Genomic DNA, 14640 nt, shown 5'->3' with positions numbered 1-14640 from the left:
TTGGAAATTTCATATTGATGCTATTTAACACCAACCGCACTGGGATGTAATATGCGGAACAGCGGAAAGCAGCGCGACAAGCCTCGGCCGTGTGACAGTGCAGCCGCTACCCTGCAGGGGTGATCGATGTCTGAGTTTGGTGACTCCATCCTTCAGCAAACCCAACCATCGACTCATCAGCTCAACGAGGGAGCAAGTCCATCGTCCACTACATAAAGAAGATACATACCTAGGCCTGGAATTAGACAGCGAAAGTCTTCAGGGCTGTTGCCGATTTCTTGCACTTCGAACGAACGAGTCGAAACGACATCACGCCACCATCTCACCGACCACTCCCTTCGGGAGAACAAGGCTTTTGAACGAAACAGAACACCAGACGCGTCAAGGAACACTCCTCCCATCGCAACCCAATTTTACAAAATGGGATCATCCGATATCCCACCCCTTTCAGCCCCGCAGTGGCTCATCCCCGTGTCGACGCTCTGCCTCAGCGCTGGTGTCGGGTTCTGGCTCCTGTGCTACGTCCTCATGGCGCGGCGCGCGCTTCAGACACACGCGACGCCGATGCCACTTCTCGCGCTCGGACTCAATCTCTCCTGGGAGGTCGTTTTTGCCGTGTACGTGACCGAGATGCCGATTGAGCGCGCCGGCTTCGTGCTCTGGCTGCTGTTTGACATGCCCGTTCTGCACGCCACCATCAAGCAGGCCAGGCACTCGTTTGCCGCTTCGCCGCTGGTGGCGCGTCACGTTGGGCGCTTGCTCGCTCTCATATTTGCCGCCGGACTCGCTGCCAACTACGTCTTTGCGCAGTGGTGGCTTGCCGTGCCGCACCGGGGCCACGGCAACAAGGATGGCAAGCCGTGGTTCGGCCTCGAGGCCAGGGATACCACGGAGCTGGCCTGGTGGTCGGCCGGCGTGGCGCAGATGGTGCTGAGCGTCTCTTGCGTGGCGATGGTGCTGAGTCGGGGACACTCTGGCGGCCAGAGTTACGGAATCTGGTAAGTTGCTCCTTCGGAATCCTTCCCAACCCGACTGGTACGCTCCGGCAAGGGCGTGTCTCGATCAAAGCCACATTCACACTGTGTATAGGAGGCGGTCTCAGTTTTGGATATCGTGCCAGCCAACGGGCAGGGTATCGGGTATCAATATGTGAAGGAAAACGCCCCGAGCTAATCAGGCGACATTTGCTTACCAAAGCCTGATAAGGTATTAACATGGCTAACCTATTACCTATTTTCTAGGTTCTGCCGTTTCGCAGGTTCTCTCATGGGACTACCGGTAACCTGCGGTCTGCTCTGGTGGTACTGGCCTGAGCCACATGGCTTCATTTTCCACCCTCTCTCGTACATCATCATGGTGCCCACGTTTGCCTGCGACATTGCATACCCGTTCCTCCTGGCCCATGTTCGCAAGACGGAAACGGTACTCCCAAACGGCATGGTGGTGTCTGGTAGTGGCGAAGCGACGGGCAACAAGAAGACGCAGTAGGGGCTCGGCAATGGGGCACGGATACATGGGCAAACGATGTACTGGTCATACAAGGGCGCCCGGCAAATTGCTGTCGACTGCAACCAACAATGCTGCTCGTATTAATAAAAGTTTTCCTGTCCTCCACGACTCAGGGCTTTGACGTGGTTTCCGGTTTGCCGGGAATTGGATGGTCGCGGAAAAAAACGAGGATATTGGTCGGCTCGGCCAATTTGGACCAGCCCACTTGTTACTAGTTGCACATCCGTGGATAACTCCTTGCTTGAAGATTGGCAGGAAATGAGGCGTCACGTAACACAAACATCCGCACAGGTTCGTGGCAGATTCGAGACCCGGCCTGAGACAAAGTGGCTTTCATCGATAATGGTTCGAGCCACGGAATACCGAATTTGGAATCACAGCACTGTGAGTGAGTAGTGAGTGTGTCAGCCCTACTGCGGTGGCCTCTGTACCTGCAACGAAATTGACCCTTGCATGTTTGCCTTTTGAGAATCAGCATGTCAAGCGCCGCCGATGCTGATCTGCGACCGTTTCCTCATCACGATGCATACGGAACCTGCAGACTGCAGGGCTGCAACTGACATCCAGACCGCCCGCGGCTTCTATATCTGGACAGCGCTCTGGTCAGGGCGCAAGCGGTGTACCCGCCTATCAAGGCAACGACTGTTGGTCCTTCATTACACCAAGATGATCGCCGGCCGGCAGGAAGGCTTGGCAGTAGCTCGGTGTGCCGCCTCCGAGAACCGTGAATATTAATTACCGCGGCCAGAACGAAAACACTCGTTGCCTCGGTCCTTGGTTGTTCGCATATGGTTTTGTACGCCGACGCTAGCCCAGAGAAACATGGCATGATTTTGAAAGGCAAAAAGGCGCGAGACGAGCTACAATGGGGCAACACAAGCGCGGCTGATGACGGCATCTGGGCCTCTGCCAAAACAACGAAAATGTGTCGCACCGAATGCTGCTGCCTAAAGGTACAATGATGTACGTGTTCATATCCTGGTCTCGAAAAAAAGTTCCTATGGCTGTTTAAACACTGAGACAGCTGCGCGCCCGCAACCGTGTTCCGCGAGGCGTTCAACGTCGGAACAGAAGAAAACGGCTAACCGACGTTGGGTTTGCCAAAAAGGTCTGTGCAGATTGCATGAAAATCTCATGCACGATGAGGAGGGGCCGAGAGCCTCTTTTTTCCCTCTAACATGTTCCTGCATAACTAGACAACTCAGAGGAGTAGAGTGGCCGGGGGTACCACCTGCACGTCCGGGGTTCTTGGGCGTTTGACTTGTCTGAGTACTTGACGAACAAGACCGTGAACAGTTTCGCCTCTGACTAAATATCTCAGAAAAGACGTGTCCTTGTATCTTGCTGCGACGGACGTGATGAGACCCTGTCTTCTAGTCACATGGTTTATCGGTCCTGCGGCCTCAGGAGAAATCATGTGGGGACTCATACCTCAAGCAACGCCTCTGTGGAGGTTTGATGAAAGACAGAACAGAACTTATCGGAAAACAACGGTTCCGTTGCCTTTTCTCGCCTTTGCTCCCGTATCGGGAATGGGCGCTGTTGCATCAACAGGAAGGGCCCACGACGCACAATGTGACCAGACAGAGACTTCCACTCACGGCATCATGCCAGTTTCTGACCTTGATCAGCAGCGGCGCCCGCAGTGGATCGAAGGCAGGTACATACAACTACCCTCTATTATTTATCGTGATGAGTTAATTGTCCTCGTTTCATGGGCGAATTCTCTCACCCCCCCTCCTCTTCAGAGTCTTTGGTGCCAATCTGCATTAGCGTCGCTGGGAAGGAGAACTCGCTGCAGGTCTTGTTGGCGCCTGTCTGTGCCTTTTCTAGTTATCCAAAGTGGGGAACGAAAAGACGGAACGAAACGTCTTTCCTCATATTCCCAGTGTGTGGCTTGTGTCGAGGACACGAGATGGTCTCCAAATGCGATGAGTCCCTTATCGTGGCAGCGCCTTGACAAGTGCGAAGAGGTTCGGCCCTTCCCGTCCTTCTCTTGCTCGCTTCAAATTGGTTGGTCCGCAGTGACTACTCACTAGCTCGACGACTTCCCACATCGAAGACGCCTTATATGGGGCAAAGGACGAAGCGACTAGGCCATGCTGGTGCCCAGCTACTTATCAGACTATGCTATTGGTAACAGTAAACTTGGGAGCTCCAACCCGAAAACGGGAACGGAGGAGATGTCCGACTGCAATATCGTTATTAGCCTTGCTCTATACTAGCCAGGTTGTCGTACACAGCCCATCGGCGGGAATGTTCAGAGCATTGCTTTTGATTGGTAGAAACACTTGTGCTACGGGGCGAAGTAATCCTGACCCGTGTCCATCAATGGAACGACAACGGAGCATCGAGACCGGAACTTCGGCGTAACAAGCTTGCGGAATGAAGATGTCGGGGGCCCGAGGCTCTGGTCGGCCCCTGACCACTGGCATGAAATCCCCGGCCGTTTTGACGCCCTGTTCCATGTCAAAGAATTGTCCGGAACGATTTCATCGGCGAGCACATGCAAACTCCGATGACATCTAGTCGGAGCCACCTGCTCGGGACGGCCCCAGCGAGTGCTTTGTACACTCCGATCCCTCGCAAAGTTTCAAGGTGACTGTGGGATATAATTGCCGGCAACTACGGAGTAATTTGTCACTCGTTTATCAATCTGCCGAGAAGACATGTACTCGAACATCTCATTTGTCATGGTGGGCGTGTATCAGGAGTTTGGCCGCCTGGCTGAGTTTCTCAATAACCAAGAAGTTTCAAGAGGCAAAGACAGCGCAAAGTGACACGCGAAGGTTGACTCAACGTCCACGTGCAACCATGCCCGTTGATGACATCTCCGTTGCTGCTGGTGCGGTGAAGGTCGAGTTTTGATGCGACATGCAACTGAGACAAGAGAAACGGCCTGGGCCTTCTGGGGTTCGCCGCTTCCCTCATATCTAGATATGACGAGTCCCTTTGGCTGGAACAGCACAATTTCGCGAACATGTGATGCAATCGACCAGTGAGTGGCCATCTCGGAACCTCGCTGCGCGCCAACCACATCCGCATGGTGACATTGAGGCTGGCATTTGCACCAGATCGTAAAGCAGTCAAAAACGGATAGCGCGAGGGAGCTTGTCGTCGTCGTCCGGGGGTGCGTTTTCTTCACGCCCCGTGGATCGAAATTGAAAAGGCCCACGAGCCCACGCTACGATCCGGACCGACCGGACCAAAAACCTGGATCGGGTTCGATTTGCCCTGCCCTAGCAAACTTGCAGTCTTTGTTTCTCAAAATCTCTGTGAATTTCCTGATTCGTCTCCCAAAAGTCCAACGATGACACAGGCCAGCGTTGTTGTCTCTTGTCGCGTCTTCTACCGCGCCGCCGCCCACCGACCCGCCCCTCTGGGCCACCCCAGCTGGTTGACCCTTGAATGAACCAGAGAGGCGGTTCCGTGTGGATATATTATTAGACTTTTATGCGGTTGGTGGAGAAAAGCGACCCCAACAGGATGCGGGAAAAAAAGAAAGCAACAGGAATGAAGGAGCACCACACGGCCGAGACGAGTTAGCCAACCCGGCGATGGGCACTCTCTTTTCTCAAAACCTTGGACAGATAGCTTGTCCCAGAAGATTGGGTGGCGTGCCTTATTTGCGAGATTGGTGTCGGAAACCCCCCCTGGTCTGTGTTGCCTGCGATTCGCTCTTGTTCTCTCCACCAGGTCGAGGATACTGGGGGAGCTGGTTCGCCTGTAGAGATTTTTGTGATGAGTTATTTCCAGGCCTGAGATTTCTATTCTGAGAACTGACAGGTCTCGCCAGGGCGGTGTAACCAGTGACATCAAAGCACTGTGGGCTTGGCGATACCGACCGTCTTGTTGCGCAGAAACCACTTTTCAAAGCTACAGTACCCAAGTCACGCCGTCATCTTATTGACCTCTTGGCAGCCACGGCCATTGTCTTGCGCAAGCTCCAAATAACCAGCATCCCCATCCTCAAGGGAGGGGAAAGACATTGGTCCCAGGCATCTGGTACTGACAAGGCGGTAATAACTCGTGAAGCTAGCAGCGTTTTGCGGAGAAGGGACCGTTAATAAAAAAAAACAGGTACAACCTGCCTCGACGACAGGCTGGGAGTTCCCTGCGCGCGCTCCCCCATATTCGTCTGGTCTTCCCTGGGCGCAAAGGCGCGGAGAGATCTGCACAAGCTAAGACAACGTTCAGAAACAACACGATTGCCATGGCACTACGGCTCGTTGTACGAGCAAACGAGCAAGTCTATAGTCCCAGCCATTCAAGGGGTGCCAAAAAGAAAAAAAAGGAACAGAAAAAAAAAAGGGCACCAATTGGAGCTGGAAACCGGGTTTTTTGCTCAGCTCTTCGGAGCAGGACCCATCATAAAGAAAAGCAAATAACACCAAAAAAAAAAGTCGGAGAATACTTCTTGTTTTATCAAATTTGGAAAGCGGCAAGGCAAAAACTGCGGTATGTATCCTGCAAGTAAGCAAGCCACACCTCATCCTTATTATTATTGTCGGTACAAAAATCGCTGCCTCACTTGTTCGAGGCGCCGCCACGAGACAAAGTACACAGCGTGTGGCAGATTCGTGCATACATGGACAGGGATCTGTGACTGGACGAGATCGCTTCTTTTTTTTTCCCGTTTCGTGTTTTTGGGGATTTTCATATTGTTTTTTTCCTTTTTATATAATCATCAGCGGGCTCCTGCAGAACCTGCGCAACACTTGTCGACGAAGCAAGCAACCCACGCGCCGCCCACATCGCGGCACCAGGAGGGAGCCAATCCTTTTGCGGGGAGGGGGGGGGGAGTCGCTGGGTCGGACTGCTTTGAAGTTGCCCAGCCCTGGCTTTTTTGCAAGTGACCGTATTGTGTGCGTTGTCTGGCAGGTTGGGCAAAGCAAGCAAGCACGTGTGCCCTGTCAGGCTGTCATGGCCGCCTGCCTTGCTCTGCTCGTTCAAACTCTCGGCTTTCTAATTTGTAATAGATCAGCGATTTTAAACCCCCCAAGCAAAAAGTACAGTACGTCTAGGTGGCGTCATCCTGTCTAGGGGGCCGACGCTCATCAGAGTCATCAGACGGGGGAAGGGTTGACCTCCCGAGACAAGGTCTGTTTTTTTTCCTTCTCTTCCCCTCAGGAACAAGCATTAAACTTCTTTTTAACCGCAGTGAATGAAACACGGTGGGATAAGAGGAAATAAAGCAAAACGAACCGAACCGCGGCGCCATGGCGTAGCAAGCCCGTTTAATGACATGTAGGGCATATTGTACGGACTAGGCATCAGGGTATTAGCCTCTGTCTTTTCTGTTTTGTGAATGACAGGGCTTAAAACAAGGCAAAAGGCACACAGGTCTGGTAGAGGTCCCCCCTGTCCCTTCGCAAAATGGCTTGTTTTATTCTTCTCGTTGTGGAGGGTTGCATTCTGGATTCTGGGAGAGGCCAGTCCCGCGTGGGCAGGCCTGTTAGGCCACTTCCCCCCCGGTCGTTGATGAGAGGCGTGCAAGAATCTCCACAACTGGATCTGGCGTACTTTGCGTCCGTACGCTTGGGTCGCTCATGGGTCATCGCTCTGGGGAACACAAGGAGATCATGTGTGGGTTGAGATGCGAGCATTCTGACAACGGGGCGAATGGAGCATCAACTGGTTATCTGTAAAATTGCATTTCCAACGAATCCTAACTGAACTGCTCAAAGAAATCATCCTAATATCAATCCCCCGTGTTCATTGCCAGATCCTTCCTAAATGCCAAAACTATCCTGTTCTGTGGTGTCCAATCTCTCACCGCTTGCTCGCGCGGGTGTCCTTTCCATGTATAGCCGTTTCCCAGTCGCAAAAGGAAACAAGAATTTGATTGCAGCAAAATTCGACAAATTGTCAAAGCAAAAACGCCCCCAAGAAAGCCCAAAACCGATAATAAAAACAAGAGTTGGGAAGAATAGTTGTCGCTTGCGCAAAGCAGGCACGGGTGCCCAAAAAGTCAAAGCAAGATATCAAGATATATCAGATAGGTTTGCACCTGGGAGGATCAAGGCCTCGTTTCCTTCAGTAGCTGGTCTGCGCGGTAAAATAAGCAATTCGCCATTGTCGCTGTTGTCGCCGTGGGTATGATGCAGGTTGTTGATTAGATGGTCATGCGAGAAGAGGTAAAGCTGATGCTCGATGTCAGGTCCAAGAGGCGGTCCTTTTTCGTCGAGTTTGGTCGCTGTACCGTTCCACAGATCCCAAATTCCTAGGCCGGTATCTGGAAACGATGCGACGAGAACTGAACAGGGCGCCTTATCAGCTTGGCCCACGGAGGGTTGCTGGGAAATTGGCGTTCCCGGCAGGCGGCTAGAGACAGAACAGGTCAGACGGGGGAGGTGAGGGGATACTTTGGGTAAAACATACAGCATATCTCGTCGCCACTGGTAAACAGTTAGTACAAAAAGCAGGGGATGGGAATGACGGGTGGACGCACTGGTATTGTTTGCAGACTATAGTAGGCGGACACCGCTTCTCCGTCTCGATGTACTTGGAGCACCACGACTGCACCAGATGGTAATGATGCTGGCAGCTGAGTTCTCTCTGCAAGGCTTGTTAGAATGGTGGTAGAGGGGTGACAGGGCGTGGCGGCACGCACATAAATATAATTGCACATGGTGTCGTTTGTTGTAAAAGGTGATTTGGCGATGTAGGAGGGACAATGAGACCGGTGAGAGGTGGTGCGGATGATGGCGACAGCAATGATAAGAGGGCGGGTTTGAGGGTACGAATATGTCGTGTAACACAGGGGACGATGCCGGGAAGGCAAGATGTGTTGGAAGAGGCAGCAATGTTATATTTTTTCGGTTGAAGAGGAAAGAAGCAGATGGGAAGCAGAGGCGATGATGGGGAGGAGGAGGTTACAAGGCTATATACGGATTAAAAAAACAGCAGTTGCCGGGGTGTGTGGTGGTCATGGGCGTGTGCGGCCGCAGCGAAAGCAGGCCAGGCAAGAGAGAGGTGTACAAATTACATACTGGTATAGTTAGGGCTACCTGCTTCGAAAGGCACAAAATTGCACACTGCAACCCGCCCATCCGGGTCGCAGCCATGATTGGCAGTCAGACAGCGTAATTGTGGTCTGTGTTTTTCACTCGCACGAGCAGGGGGGGGGACGGGCGTGGTCCAAGGAGGACGAGGGGGAGCAAATACGCCCGCGGGTCTCTTGCTTGCCAGGGCCCCCAGCAACAAGGGTACGCTTTTTTACGGACAGGAATTTCCTTACGAAAACGGAGTACCTCTACGAATAATACAATGTACGCCGTGTTGCCAGTCCGGGGGTGGGGGTGGGAGACAAACGCACGCCGCCCCTGTACCAGCAGCAACCCCTGTTCTCCTCAAAGGTCGCTGCTCGGAGACGGGAGGGACCGATCACTAAAACCCAACAGACCTTGGTTGGCGAAAGAGTGTGTTGGAGGGGTCGCGTATTTTGGTCGAGGTGTGGCATGTGTCCGTCCAGGTTGCGCAAAAAGTGTTCTGAGGCGGCACACGTTTGTTGGTGATGTTGGATGGTTTGGCGGTGGGGCGTCAACGACGGGAGGTTCCTTCAACTTTTGGGTACCTGTTCGGTGCATCCCGCGTACCGTCCACGCACTGTATTCTTACTGTACGGTCACACCCCGTGGACCTGTGCGTCAAATACAGTGCCAATCCAACCACTCACTGTGCGTACACCCCTTTGAATCTTTGAATGGCCAGCCGGGTCCCTGCTGAGGTAGCGCCTTCCTGCTAATCTGTAGCATCTCTAGAAACAGTGCAAATTATTCACGGGTAGCATCAACCTGCATCTATCCGTCCCTATACCCTATACACAGACGTACGGAGTAGTCAAACGTCCCTCATCTATCCTTGCAAGCACAACATTGGCCCTTCTGCCACTCAGCATCACGCAACCAGGCGCGAAATAGCTGCCGTGCGGGCCGTGGCGCGCAAAGGGGGACAGCCCCCAACTTTACTTTTACCTTTTGATCACGGTCCGGCGGCGACAGTCCGCTCGCTGCTATCCGTCAGTGCTTTGCCATGTTCCAGCCCCATTTTCAGGCCTTCGCTATCCAAGCCATCAAAAAGCCAAAAAGCCAAAAGCCAAAAGCCAAAAGCCAAAAGCCAAAAAGCCGCTCCCCCAAAGTTGCAACCTACTTCGTCCCCCATACAGCCTAACTCAAAATTACATCAACGGACAGAAGGCCATTGGCGGCACTCGCACCCCCCTCGTTCCTCTTTAACAACATGCAAGCTTCCCCGCCGTACGGCAACTAGAAAGAGCACGCAGGAGGAAGAAAAGATGGCGTCGGATTGACATTGCACTAGTTGGCACCGAACCGCCATGCACGACTCTTGACCGATTGCTGGCCACGTCCGCGATGCGCTCTGCAGCGCTGCCCAACAGGGTAGTGTGCTGCAAGGGCCCATGGCAACTGGCAACGTCAGACGTGATGTGCACGAGGATGTTCTCGGCACGTCACCTCCATCGACGACGGCATCACCACCTCTTGATTGGGCCGCCCCGTGACGAGTTTTACCGCCTATCCGTACAGACATGCCCTTCAATTTGCAGCCCGATATGAACAGCGAATCGCAATAGGATGAAAGAGAGAACCCTTGTTCCTTGGGCTCTGAAGCCTTTCGGTTATACCGTCTAACTGACTGTTTCTCGTTCTTCTTCTGTATTGGGCACACCCACCACCCCTAACTAGCCTCTTGGACCCTGGCTCAAGTACATGTGCCGAAGAAAAATGGTTCGATTTGACCAATGCCGCTCGGATAACCGCGTCCTGCATCGCCGTTGAAAACCAAAATTTCCGCAAAAAAGGCCCCAGTCTATGCAAATGGAAAACGGTCATCAGCATCTGTGCGTTCCCGGCATTATCGTGATAGGCCCTGTCCTCCTGTCAGCGGTCAACCCGACATGCCCGCGCCTCTCCAAGTCTGTCTGAAGAAACGCAGACCGACCAGCTCAGCCACATCGTCCGGCTAGCGAAAGACCAGATAAAAACACCAAGCATCGGCAATGCCCTCTGAAACGCACGCCAGTCAAGGCCAAGCTCGCCCCTATAAATACTAGCGATTCCTTGACCACCAGCCGCTAGGAGCCGCCGAAGTCTAGAAGCCTGCTTTGTTCTTCGAAGCTTTATCTGTGCGCTGCAAGCTTGAGTAGATCAGGCGATTTGGAAAGCCAAAGCAGGTGTCATGCTAAATAGGATTGGCTCCTACGGATTACCCTGGAGTAACCCCGTCGTTCACTTGGCCGCGGCAACTCTTGGTAACTCGGCCGCTCACCAGCAAACCAGAGTTAACTACTCAACTCATCACTCCTCACCTCCTTTGGTTGGCATCACAAGCTAGCGGCTGGCTGGTCCATTGCGCACGTGTGTTCGACCCTTGTGACAAATACCCCCTCAAAGTGCTGCTGTTTCAACTCTGCTGTAGCCTCCCAACTCGTTGATACGAAGGCTTCTCGGCTGGGCGAGACCACGTAATGCTCCGTCTTACTAAAAAGTACGTGTTTCTGACCAAGCCGGTAGTCCAGCCCACCTCGCGTCAACGATACGTGGTACGTGTGCTTGTACAAAGCCTTTCGAGACAATCGCGGGGACATTGCGCACGATGCCACAGTAACTACCCAAAACACGCCGAAGCAACGTAATCCTGTTTTATTATTTCGACAAGCCTCAACTGACAATAGCAATACCGGGCAAAGCCGCTTCTTTCGCCCCCAGTGTCTCAAAGCCAATCACATAGCGCAGCAAGGATGTCTTTTCAGCGCAGCTCCGTTCCCATGGTTGCTTGTCGACTTCTCGAGTCATCGCTAGTATCTATCGCGACGGGGCACCTCTTGGGACCCTGATAATATTCCTAGACGTGAATCCCAGCCCCGTACTGGATTTGTCCCACAGCGGGGCTTGTGGAGGAACCAGGCGGACGGGTTGGGCCATACGAAGACACACCTTCTTGGCCAACCCAGTCGATAGGGTGATACACGGATATCTGATTCAAGCTAACTAACACAATGGTCTTCGATAGGGACCCTGCAATTTAAAAGCGAGGGAGTCACCGGAGCCTGAAGTTGGTTGGTTGGGTAGTATCTACATACAGATACAGTCGTGACATATCCGCGGAGCTGACGCCATCTTCAGTGGCCGATAGACTGAAGAGTCGCCTACATACATACATACGTGCAGCGAATCATACGCCTTGTGGGGGCCACGCACTGTTTGTGATTTCCGGACAGGAGGACTCCGATGCAGTGGCAATATTGGTACAATTGGCACAATTGGCTCTCCTTGGTGTCGTCTTTTATTCACACTTGGCAACATGATTCATCCGGATCAGCAAAATATTTATACAAAAAGCACACCAAACGCCTTTCAGCAATGCTCACAATCATGCGACAGCCACAGCTCCCACTAAGGCATCCATGGCGCTGCTGTGCGCATTCCCAATGGGTTTATAAAGCGGGCCGTCCCATGCAACACCCAACTTGTTACTATCCTCGTCGCGGTCCTTGCTCCAGATGGAATCAGCGTTGTGTGTGAGGAACTTCTTGATGTTGCGGCTGGGCGCAACGTCGTTGAGGTAGCGCAGGTTGCGGGCATAGACGCCCTTGAACTGTGCACCATCCGCGCCACAGTGACCGTCGTTGTGCTCGCATCCGTCTACCAGAATGCCGTTGCCATTGACCAGCTTCTTCATCGACGCAGCCGCGAGGCTGTTGGCACGGTGAAGGTAGTCGTGGTTCCCAGTGGCCTTGTACAGCTCGACCAGGCCACCCAGCACGACGCCCTGGTTATACGTCCAAGTATGCGCGCGGTTGTTGCGACACTGGCTGTCGAGGCCGTCGTTGATGAGGTTGTCGGCGTTGATCATGCCGCTCTTGGCGAACCACGTCCACTGCAATTTCGCAATGCGCGTGTACATGTCCTTGTCGCTCGGGACGCGGTTGGCGAGCGCGGCGGCGACGGACAGGTAGAGCTCGTTGGCAATGGCGTTGACGTACGTGCGCTCCTTGCTCCAGTAGATGCCGCCGCTGCAGTTGGTGCCGCCACCACCCTGCATGTCGTTGAATATGCGCACGGCCGAGTCGAGGTACTCTTGGCAGTGCGTGTAGTCGTAGGCGTGGATGAGACCGAGCGCCCACCAGCCCTCGTCGTCGTAGTACTCGTTGATGAAGTCGCGGAAGGCGCGCGATTGGAGGCCGGCCGCTGCGGCGGCACCGCACCCAGTGCCTTGGCCGTTGACGCAGTCTTGGGTCCTCACCATGCCGTCGCTCATCTGCGTCTTGGTCGTGACGACGCTGACCTTTTGCGCCTGCGTCCACGTGTTGCGAATGATGTCGGCGATTTTCAGGCGCTTGGCGTCAGCGGGCCGCAGCCGGGCCCAGTCGGCGAGGGTGGTCAGCGCGTTGCCGCTGTTCCACCACGCATTGTCCCAGAGGCCGGTGCTATTGCTGTACCAGAAACCCTGCAGTGCAGAGGCGGCGAGGAAGACGTGGTTGGCGTAGTGGTCTTTGCTACTGGTGGTGTTCTTGTAGTTGACGGTGGAGGCGGGGGCGGCGCCGACGACGGTGACCAGAGCCGCGCTGGCGGACCAAATCTTTGACAAGATCATTTTGACAACAGATTGTCTATATCTCTGGGAATTCCACAATGCAATTGTAGGCGAGCACGCTTACATGGTCGACAGGCGGAGTAGGGACATGCTATTCTCTATATATTGCGATTCAAGCGTTATAGCGGGCTATTATGCAACAAATCTCGCTACTTGGAAAAAATGGCCCGCGCCAAGTCTACTCCCTTTTTTCCGAGGTCGACTTGGTCCTTGCAAAAAGAGAAAAAGAGACCTGCTGATGCTGCAAGAGTAAGCCGATGCGGGAGATTTGGCAGAGAGTGAGGAACTCTTGGCCAAGCGGTTGGGCAACCACGCGACCACCATGGCGCAGACGCAGAAGAGACCGAGTTCCACCGCCAAAAAGAAGGCCTTTGTCGGCGGCTCCCGTGTAGCTACTAAAGAACCGCCGAAGTGGGTGGGAAAGCTGGTTGGCACATTGCCACGTTTCTTTTTCTTGTTGGCAGCGTCAGGCGGACAGGGAGGTGGTGTTCAGATGACGCTCTCGCCCACCCCGTGGCCATTCATGCGCGGGGCTTGGTGGGCGGCGCAATGCTGCGCTGCGGTTTGATGTTTTTATTTGAATTATTATTTGGATTCGAAGACGAAAAAAAAGAAAGAAAAAAAGGGTCAAGTCTGCTTTGTTTTGGGCGAGGTTGAGACAAGACTGACACAAGTACAATGTGTCGCGACGGTTTGTGCTGATCCGGGCCTTGAGCCGTCCCGAGCCCCCATCTGTGTCAGTTCAGCCGTCTATGGCCGTTGGATTTATCCCGGTGCCACGCACCCAGTTCAGACGGGTATCAAACTCTCTTCTTATCGAGCAATTTTTGGGGGTTTTCTTTCTCACGTAGTCTCTGCAAGTAAATACATTTCCAACCCTTGATGCAAGGAAAATCCTTTACATACCTGACCCCCCCGTGTTTGCACGCGGGGTATGTGTACATAATAAGTGTACATAATAAGCTACACCGCGGCCCCCAAAATGAGGCTGTAAAGACAAATGGCGGGCGCAAGCCTTTTGCGGGGGGGGGGGCTGGGATGGTGACACAAATGCCAGGCAACTGGCGCAGCCCTTCTCGCTATCTGTCTCCATCTCCGTCCAACACTGCAGCGGATTCTACGATAACCAACGACGGAAAGGCATACGCAGAGTGGCGGACCATGATGCTGATATCTGCCCCCCCGGCTCCTCCCTTGGGAGCACTTGATCAGGCAAAGCTATCAAGAGCAAGTAAAAACGGCTTTTGGTACGCCGGCGCGGGGCTAGGAGGGCCGTGCTGTCAAGAAGCTTGTCAATTTGAGACAAACTGGGGCTCGCCACAACGGCCCGGACGGCTACATAGATGCACATCTGTCGCCTTGACGTCTTGTTTTATCGCACCATTCTTTTTTTAATGCCGGAACGGCTCGCGTTGTTGATGCAAACGTATACGTGCAATACAAAATAGGTCAAAGCAACAAAGCCGGACGGACTGTTTTGGTTCTGTATAGTTTACAGCTAAGCCGTGTTTT

General features: G+C 53.4%; 4 protein-coding genes across 4 annotated transcripts; 2 read left to right on the top strand and 2 right to left on the bottom strand.

Moving 5' to 3' along the window:
• Nucleotides 1–420: 420 nt before the first annotated feature.
• CCM_08568 (uncharacterized protein) lies at nucleotides 421–1488 on the top strand (the record flags this gene model as incomplete). The annotated part of the gene is made up of 2 exons (XM_006673705.1): nucleotides 421–998; nucleotides 1242–1488. 2 exons carry the CDS (start codon nucleotides 421–423, stop codon nucleotides 1486–1488), a joined length of 825 nt encoding a protein of 274 aa, XP_006673768.1.
• A 543-nt stretch (nucleotides 1489–2031) lies between these two features.
• CCM_08567 (uncharacterized protein) lies at nucleotides 2032–4921 on the top strand (the record flags this gene model as incomplete). Its single annotated transcript, XM_006673704.1, has 7 exons — nucleotides 2032–2233; nucleotides 2326–2434; nucleotides 2831–3165; nucleotides 3258–3325; nucleotides 3399–3482; nucleotides 4039–4113; nucleotides 4610–4921. 7 exons carry the CDS (start codon nucleotides 2032–2034, stop codon nucleotides 4919–4921), a joined length of 1185 nt encoding a protein of 394 aa, XP_006673767.1.
• A 2811-nt stretch (nucleotides 4922–7732) lies between these two features.
• Nucleotides 7733–8140, bottom strand: CCM_08566 (uncharacterized protein; the record flags this gene model as incomplete). Its single annotated transcript, XM_006673703.1, has 4 exons — nucleotides 7733–7833; nucleotides 7891–7907; nucleotides 7961–8067; nucleotides 8123–8140. The coding sequence occupies 4 exons, from the start codon at nucleotides 8138–8140 to the stop codon at nucleotides 7733–7735; spliced, it is 243 nt and encodes an 80-aa protein (XP_006673766.1).
• Nucleotides 8141–11904: 3764 nt separating this feature from the next.
• Nucleotides 11905–13128, bottom strand: CCM_08565 (glycosyl hydrolase, putative; the record flags this gene model as incomplete). Its single annotated transcript, XM_006673702.1, has 1 exon — nucleotides 11905–13128. One exon carries the CDS (start codon nucleotides 13126–13128, stop codon nucleotides 11905–11907), a length of 1224 nt encoding a protein of 407 aa, XP_006673765.1.
• Nucleotides 13129–14640: the final 1512 nt, after the last annotated feature.

This window comes from Cordyceps militaris (genome assembly GCF_000225605.1).
Source record: "Cordyceps militaris CM01 unplaced genomic scaffold CCM_S00007, whole genome shotgun sequence".
Classification (NCBI taxonomy): domain Eukaryota; kingdom Fungi; phylum Ascomycota; class Sordariomycetes; order Hypocreales; family Cordycipitaceae; genus Cordyceps; species Cordyceps militaris.
This window is presented reverse-complemented; position numbering and strand designations above follow the sequence as displayed.